Genomic DNA, 9,223 nt, shown 5'->3' on the forward strand with positions numbered 1-9,223 from the left:
CTTAGTCGGTTTTTTTCCGCAACTTACATCTGATTTTTTTCAAACTTTATACTTCATATACAAACATCATATATAGTCATATCATGACTTTAAACTCATTTAAATCATGATTAACAAGTCCCATATTCATCTTAACTTGCTTAACACCGGCAAACCTTTCTTGTCCTTGTAGAAGGATTTCATCCTTTTTGAGCTTACATCAATTGACTCACGACGTACTTTCAGGTACAAAAACGTGGGTTGTAACAGTGATATAGGTATAGTTAAGTGATTTTATTGTTATAAAAAAATGACTTTAATAGATAATTTGAAATAATTGAGTAACCAGTGATTAACTCCTGGATTTATTATTGTTATATTATTGTTACTTTAGCAAAGGCTGTCCACTAAGACCTTTGTCCACAATTTCTTCGTATACTGCCTTGACTTTATAGCAGGCGTTTTTAGAATAAAAAGCAAACAAAGGAAAAAGATGTTTGGACATAAGCATCGTAAAATTTTAAAGAAAAGTGAAATTTGTTTTCAAGCGAAAATGGTATTTGAAAATTAGAGTTATGTTTGGACATGAATATAATTTTGGATTATTTTTGAATTTTAGTAAGTGATCTGAGTGAAAATTTTGAAAAACAGCTCTTTGGAGTGTTTCAAAATTTCGAATAATTCTAAAATTTATTTTCTAAGTGAAAATTTGAAATTTTATGTCCATTTCGAAAAAATGAATTTTTCTAAAAAAGAAAGAAATTCTTACGTCCAAACGGGCTCTAAACCTCCTTTTGAAAATGATGTCAGCAACAGTAAGAGCCTAAAATAAATGCAAATGTTGTGAATATCGAAAGCTCCATATTTGAAAAGGTCAATCAATAACACTCAATCTACTTCTCATATATTAAGGGGAAAAAATAGTCGTTTTTCCCTGCGTTCCACTGCAGTGACAATCGTAATACCATATTCCTATTTTATACTAAATAATATCCAAATTTATAGCATGAAGACGATCAAATAGTAGTACATTCCAGCACTTTGCCCTACGTAGCACCTACAACAGAGACGTTCTAGTTAGCTAGCAGGTAAATTGTTTTATGTGTTTTAATTAAGGCCTTGAGCAGTAGATATATGTTTATTGAACTCCAAATTCCCAAAGGGTTGTTTTGTGTGTGTGTGTGTGTATTTATGACACCAGTACTTGGTAGGTAGCATGTGATAAAGCAGTTCTTTAACGTCTTACACGGATCTTGATTTTGGCAGATATTGTCACTTGTTATTATGTTGACAAAATTGATCTCGACTATTGGATGATAGTCTCCAAATAGAAGCAGCAGAAGGCAAATGGAAAGTTTTCTGCTTGTGTTTCAGTTCTTGTTGCAGATATTATTATGCGGTTTTCTCTGTTCAATATCTAGTGTAAAAGATACTATTACTGCAACCGACTTTCTAAGAGATGGTAAGACTATTGCTTCATCTGATGGAAGCTTTGAAATGGGATTTTTTTCCCCTGCTAGTTTCATGAATAATTGGTATGTTGGAATATGGTACAAGCATGATGTACCTGACAAGTCTGTTGTATGGGTTGCCAATAGAGCAATTCCACTCAACAACACATCAGGTGTGGTGTTGAAAATCATCGATCCGGGACAACTTGCTCTTGTCACTGCTGATAATAGGATCACGTGGTCTACTAATATGTCGAGGCCTTTGGCTGTGAAGAATCCAATTGCACAGTTGTTGAATTCGGGGAATCTTATCGTGAGAGATGCAAATGATACTGAACCTGAGAACTTCCTGTGGCAGAGTTTTGATTATCCTACAGATACGCTCTTACCAGGCATGAAGCTAGGTAAGAACTTTGTGAATGGACAAGAATTTTACCTCTCCTCATGGAAGAACGAATACGATCCAGCATCAGGGGACTATACATTTCATTGTGATCCCACTGGATATCCTCAGGATGTCATTAGGAAAAGTAAAGTTAAGGTGTTCAGTAGCGGGACGTGGAATGGTCTCCGCTGGAGTGGTGTACCAGGACTGACAAAAAATCCAGTTTATACATTTACTCTGGATTTTGATGAAAGGAAAGCATTTTACAGCTACGCGCTCCTGGATAGTTCTGTTATATCCAAATTAACCTTGAACAGTAAAGGTATGCTTCAGCGTTGGACGTGGGATGACAAGAGAAAGGAATGGCACGTTTACTTGGCATCACCAGCAGATACCTGTGACAATTACGGAACATGTGGTGCATATGGTAGTTGCAACATCATACTTTCTCCTGTATGTAGTTGCTTAGACAAGTTTGTGCCTAAACATCCAAGAAATTGGGCAAAGACAAACTGGTCCGGCGGGTGTGTTAGAAGGACACCCCTTAATTGCCAGAATGGAGATGGATTTCTCAAGTACTCTGGTATAAAACTTCCAGATACACAGTATTCTTGGTTTGATGTGAGTATGACACTCCAAGAGTGTAAACGAGCTTGCTTAAAGAACTGCTCTTGTGTGGCTTACTCAAATCTTGATATACGCAATGGTGGAAGTGGCTGTTTGCTTTGGTATGGTGATTTAATTGACATTCGAGAATTACCTGGAGGACAGGACATTTACATAAGGATGGCTACATCAGAGTTAGGTAAACTTTGTGTGACAAATTTTATGCTATTTTGATCAATAAGGAGTATTAGCTGAATCAACTAAACTTCCTAATAGTCAGCTTTAGTTGTTTTTTCGGTTAGCTATTTGTTAGAAATTCACATAGTATGTCCAGTAGGGAGCTTTGGTTACAATTGAGAAACCTTATTTTTCCATGTACATTTAGTTTATTTACCCTCCATGTTCTTTTTCCTTTTTCAGGCTCGAGGAAGAAAACGAAACTACTTGTGTTGAGTCTGTCGTTATTTATTGGAGTGGCTGTGGTTGGCTTGACTATAGGTTTGTATACTTGGACAAAGAAGAACAAGAGGAAGCTGAATTTGAAAGATGATGACCTAGACCTTCCACTGTTTGCCCTATCAACTATAACTAAAGCAACCTCTAATTTCTCAGCTGAGAACAAGCTTGGAGAAGGTGGATTTGGATCTGTTTACAAGGTAACATTTTAAGCTTATGAATCATTCTTTAAGCAAATAATATGTACTATAATTGAGAGTAAACAGATGACAGTTTTGAATTATTTAGCCATCTATATGTTATGGCATCATAGGGGATCCTGGAGGGAGGACAAGAAATAGCTATAAAGAGGCTCTCAAAGTCTTCCTCGCAAGGAGTTAATGAGTTCAAGAATGAAGTTATTTGCATTGCCAAACTTCAGCATCGAAATCTTGTGAAGCTTATAGGTTGCTGCGTTGGAGGAGAAGAAAAAATGCTGGTCTATGAATTCATGCCCAACAGAAGTCTAGATTTCTTCATATTTGGTCTGGTTACTTTCGCTTAACTCAAAGAACCTATATATTTTTTTCATTCAAAGAACCTATATTAGTACACATAACAAAGTTAATAGTTTGATCAAGTTTTAGCTGCACTTTCTTACAATATTATTCTCAGTTTTCTAACAGATGACCCTTTAACAGATGAAAAGAAGAGCACGATACTCAACTGGCCTAAGCGCTTCAACATCATCAATGGAATTGCTAGAGGACTTCTGTATCTCCATCAAGATTCTCGGCTAAGAATTATCCACAGAGATCTTAAAGCTAGTAACATTCTGCTAGATACTGACATGAATCCCAAGATATCAGATTTTGGCATAGCTAGAACTGTGATAGGGAATGAGACTAGTGCTAATACACACCATGTGGTTGGGACACAGTAAGAAATTTAATGCCACCACTTTTTAGCATTTATCTTATTTATTATATTCTCTGTCTAACACTATTACTGTTTAATATGTGATGCAGTGGCTACATGTCCCCAGAGTATGTGGTCGATGGTGTTTTCTCAATTAAATCAGATGTATTTAGCTTTGGTGTGTTAGTGCTAGAGATAATCAGTGGCAGGAGGAACAGAGGATTTTCCCATGGAAGTCGCAATATCAACCTTCTCGGACATGTAAGACCTGTATGTTAATTAAAGATGATTTAAGTTTTGTGCATTGAAAGGTGTAAACAAATACTTATATATGCAGACCATTTGTAAGTAATTGCAAGTGATAATGTAACTAATATGTTATCACAAGGTTAAGCTACACTGATAGTGCAAAAAATCTTAATTGTCAGTATATATAACTTGAATCCATTAAAGACGCATCAACTAGTTCCTTGATTCTGTACTGCTTGTGTTATTTAACAGGCGTGGAGACTTTACAAAGAAGGTAGAACATTGGAGCTAATTGATGTGCATCTAATAGATTCGTTTTATTTTTCTGAATTGCTACGGTTAATTCATGTCGCTCTGTTATGTGTACAACAACGTCCAGAAGACAGACCAGTCATGTCTGCAGTTGTTATGATATTGGCTAATGACGCCGTTTTGCCTCAAGCTAAGGAACCTGGTTTTTTCACAGGAAGCAAATTTACTGATTCTGATTATTCTTCAACCAAATATACAACAAATGAAGTTACCATCACACAGTTAGATCCCCGGTAAATTAAGTTACAGATTCATACAGATTTTTACAGAAGGGTTTCCATATGTATCTTACTATTAAGATTGTACATTTTATGAGTTGTATCTAATTAGGAACGAACTTCGTGTATACATCAGGTTTGTTAGATTAAGTCTAGGATGAGCATTAGTTCCAAAATTAGGTGAGTTGGACCCTTCTTCTTCTATTTCCTTGATTGTGAATCCTTGCTATGAATTTTAAAGTTCACTAATATTAAATGATTGTTCATATATTGGGCCAGGACTAAATCAAAGCCCATCATTATACATTTACTATCATTTAAGTTGTACTCAAATACTATGGAATTGATTTCTCCGTCAGAAAATTTTGTGAATTTGCAATGATACCACAAAGTGCCAACTTTTAACCCTAATGTTCTTGTTCCTCATCGTCATCCTCGAAGAAGCCGCCAAGCTAGAGCTAGGTAATGTCATTGAGTTTCTTTGTTTGTCTTATTCTTTATTTTCCTCTTTCCTATGGCTAAATTTTGGGCAGTTGAGATTAGGGGCCTTAATTTATGCTTACGATTAGCTATTTATTGCAGTAGGATCATGCAGATACTCAAGAGTTCCTTTGCTAGTAGCAACAGGTAACGCAATTTTCGGTTTACTTGTAATTGCTGCGCAATTTCATTTTGTTCCATGCTTGGAGATGAGTATTTTCATGGCCGAGGGAAGTGGGAGCTGATGATCAAGCAAAAAGGATGTAGTCTTTTGTTTCTCCTTTTCTCTTTCTATTTTTCCACGTGTTTGCTGACAAGGTTTTTTTTTGTTGCAAACTTCTAAGGCAGAATACATAAATAGCTCCTAAACTAGTCCATATTTTTCATCTAGGCACTTCAACTAAGACAATGACCAATTGAATTCCTAAACTCCGGTGGAAGTGTACCTATTAGACACTCATTGCTTACATGTCATAGCACGTGTTTCACACCCAAAGTTAGGTGCATGAATAAATGAAAAATTTAACGTTCCCAAACAAATCAAATCTTTATGACTGTTAAAATCTGAAAAACTAAAGGAAAGTGAAGTGGTAAAATAGATGATAAATGAGAAAAGATTTTTGGCCGGAACCCAATCTATCCCGCAAGATCCGTTTTCCTGCAAGCCACAATCAATGCAAATAGAGAAATTAAAAAAAGAAAAGAAAGAACATGATAAACAACAAGAATCGGCCAAACACTCAGCCCCAGGTTCATAAGCATATTTCACCGCATAACTTGACCCCAACAACGAGTAATAAGTTCTTAGAAGATGCATATTATGTTCTTGCCATTCATTAGAAAATACTTTAAGCAATTGTTAAGAAAGACATCGATGGTGGATAAGTAATCAAATCTTTGGGAACTGTATATTTTAATAATTTAAATTTTTGCAGTCGAAAAAAAGTGTTCGCCGGCATGATAGTTTTTTTCCGGCCAAAATCTTCTTCTACTTTTCTTTAGCTCTTTGTCGTCCTAGCCAACATCTGATGGCCCTCCTCCCATATGGCTAATGGTTTTTTGAGATAAAAACGCGAAAAGGATAAAAGTTCAGAAGAATTAGAGAGGATGAACAATGATGTATTTTATCTTAGAAAGAGTAGGGAACAGATGAGGAGATAGAGAGAAAAGTGGGGATGTATTGATATGTCATTTTTTTAATGGTTGCATTTGCCACGTTAAATGCCTGTAATGCACACGCTCTTTTTTGTTCATAGAATGTTCAGCTTGTGTTTAATTGGCACATTTTAAATAGAGTTTAGGTATCCAATAGGTTATTGCCTTAGTTAAAGTGTCTAGATAAAAAAATATGGACTAGTTTAAGGGGCTTTCTATGTATTCAGCCAACTTCTAATATAGATTTGTGATTTCTAATGGCAGAATAGCCTGAAAGACACTTGTACTAGTTTGGTTTTGTTCTTCCTGTCCTTCTATTCCACAAAGTTTCAACCTGATACTTGAATTCTATCAAAACATAAATTTTAAACACCTCCGCTGCTCACTAGCTTGACATGAAAGACACATCATATCTAGGGGTGTCAATGGATATTCGAAAACCGACTAAAACGACCGAATCGTACCGTACCGAACCGATTTTTAGGCTTTTTTTTTTAAAGAAACCTTAGATTTTTATTTAAATCTATAACCACACCGATAATTAGGGTAGTTTTTTTATATTATAAAAGTAAACCGAAAAATACCGAAAAATACAGAATAAATTTTACATGTGGAAAATATTTTTATATAGTAAGTTTTAAAATAATAATACATTAAATTTTTCTTTGGGTCTTGGAATTATGAAAACTGTTACAAGCCAACAAGTAATTAAACTCAAAATACCAATTCCTAAAACCTATTATGCTACTTCTACTTAAACTAAGTTATTTCAAGTATCTTCATTAGCAAGACACAAAGTATTCTTGCGATTATGAGTAGCAAACTGCAATGTATTGAATATGTTTTCTTTCATATAATTTAGATTTATCTTTTTGAATATTTAATCTTCTATAGACTTTATTCTTGAGTCCCAACTTGGTTAATATCTTTCCACTCGTGTGATTTATATTTTCTTTGCTTTTGCTTGGTTTCTTTTAAGTTGTTGTAGAATAGCTGACGGACCTATACTCTAGCTATCTTTCATTTTTTTACTCATCACCCTTTAAACAGTAAAAGTGTCTAGAGAGTTTTGCTAAGTCCTATAAAAGAACGTATGTTACTACATATTACTTCTACTAATGAATTTTACATAATATTTAAAAAAATATCAAAAATTAATCGAACCGTACTGATATCGAAGAGAAACAAACATGATTGAGATGGTTTCGAAAAGTTTAATTTTGGTTATACATAATAGAATAACTGAAAAATTGGTATGATACAAATTTTATAAGATAATTGGCAGAATCGAACAATTGACACCCCTAATCATATCCACGCTAAATTAATGCCACATTATTATTTATTATAAAATACTTTTTTTTTTTATAAAAACTCCAAATCCATCCCCTTTTTCCCAAAAAATAAAATCCCAAACAGTCCTTTGTCTTCCAGTATTCCAGTTCTCAATCTTCTACCCACCATCACCGGATATCATCACCCCTTCCTCCGTCGTCTGCAAATACATAATCAAACCCACGTTTGGTTACAATTTTCAATCAGCCTCGTTATCCTCAATGTGTCACTGTTACCAGTGAATCTCTCCAAAACCATTAGTACACTCCTCTTCTTTTTACTTTTACTATCATTTCTCAAAATCCAAGCAGTCCCTTTGTCTATCGCCGGTTTAGCAGAATACTATGAAAAGTACAATGCTTAACCACCACAATTTAGAACATCTCATAAAGAATTGGAAAATTCAAAGAAAAATAAAAAAAAAACAAATGAAATTATGAGATTCTTTTACCAGCAGTTGCATCTTCCCTGACACCATTGTCAAAATCGAATTTTAGAAAGGGAACTAAAATTGAAGCTGTTTTAGTCTTTAATCCATAAATTTCAATTGATTATTTTGAGTCCACTTAATTAACATCAAAAAATAAACATACAAGTGATTGTTCATACTAGCCTGGGAAATCCATGAATTCAGGCCATCTCATCAGAAATTGAAGAAAAGAAAAACTCAAAATTAAATCAAATCATAGAGAAAAAAGTTTTTGATGGCAGAAACATCCACTTTCAATCAGGGATTGCTTTGGTTTTTTTTGTTGGGCGATGGGGGGTGGGGAGGGATTGGGGGAGAAGAAACAAACAAAAAAATGCAATGAGATGGAATGAGGTGCTGGGAAGAACGATAAGTCTCCTGTTTTGCTTTTGTTCATTGTTCTTTTTTTTCTTTTAACTTATTTGAGTTTATCTTTTTATTTATTTTTTCATCTTATTTTAATAATTTATTGTTCAAAATATTCATATTCACGCTCACTGCCCCGCGAATTACAAACATTTTGTCCTGCTCAATGTTTTGTTGTCACATGTGCTCGGTCAAAGGTATTTAAAAGCTATATTTTGCATGAGTTCAAGTGTCTGGTTGAAACTTTGTAGAGTAGAGAGACCATGATTACAAAATCATACTAGTACAAGTGTCTACTAGGCTATTGTGCCATTTCTAATTATAACAACAACAACTACAATTCAAAGTTGGGGTCGTCCATAAGAATCCATTTCTTTCATTTAGCACAACTCATCATCAACATTATCATCATTGAAAAGTACAGGTAATAATATAGATATAGATATAGATATATTGAAATAGAAATTGTGAAATAATAATAGAAATTTTCTACCAAGTCTAAAACTAAATAGATTTTCTCTTCCATTGAGTCCTATCTTTAGCTAAGTCGGTATTAGTTCCAAGGATTTGTAGGTATTTCGGGACAACCCCTTTTCATGTGATTTTAGGTCTAGCCCGTTCACTTTTTAGAACTTCCCCTACCATTATTTTACACCTACAGACCGATGCATCTATAGGTCGACGCAGGCCATAAAACTTGTTATAGCTAATAGTTTTGGAAAACAAATTTACATCTTTAGAAGTTTTGTTTTATAAAAAACATATAGGGAAAATGCATAAGTACCCCCCTGACTTATAGCCGGATTTTCAACTACACACTTTATCTTTGCGGGGAACCTATTAACCCCTTAAATTAATTCAGGGT

At 34.5% G+C, this 9,223-nt stretch overlaps 1 protein-coding gene across 1 annotated transcript; it reads left to right on the forward strand.

Moving 5' to 3' along the window:
• The first annotated feature begins 877 nt into the window (after positions 1-877).
• LOC107802709 (G-type lectin S-receptor-like serine/threonine-protein kinase At4g27290) lies at positions 878-4,853 on the forward strand. The gene is made up of 7 exons (XM_075232658.1): positions 878-1,067; positions 1,246-2,620; positions 2,842-3,077; positions 3,191-3,401; positions 3,558-3,795; positions 3,885-4,035; positions 4,276-4,853. The coding sequence occupies exons 2-7, from the start codon at positions 1,327-1,329 to the stop codon at positions 4,570-4,572; spliced, it is 2,427 nt and encodes an 808-aa protein (XP_075088759.1). The 5' UTR covers positions 878-1,067; positions 1,246-1,326; the 3' UTR covers positions 4,573-4,853.
• The last annotated feature ends 4,370 nt before the right edge of the window (positions 4,854-9,223 follow it).

This window comes from Nicotiana tabacum, chromosome 16 (genome assembly GCF_000715075.1).
Source record: "Nicotiana tabacum cultivar K326 chromosome 16, ASM71507v2, whole genome shotgun sequence".
In the NCBI taxonomy this organism is placed as follows: Eukaryota; Viridiplantae; Streptophyta; class Magnoliopsida; order Solanales; family Solanaceae; genus Nicotiana; species Nicotiana tabacum.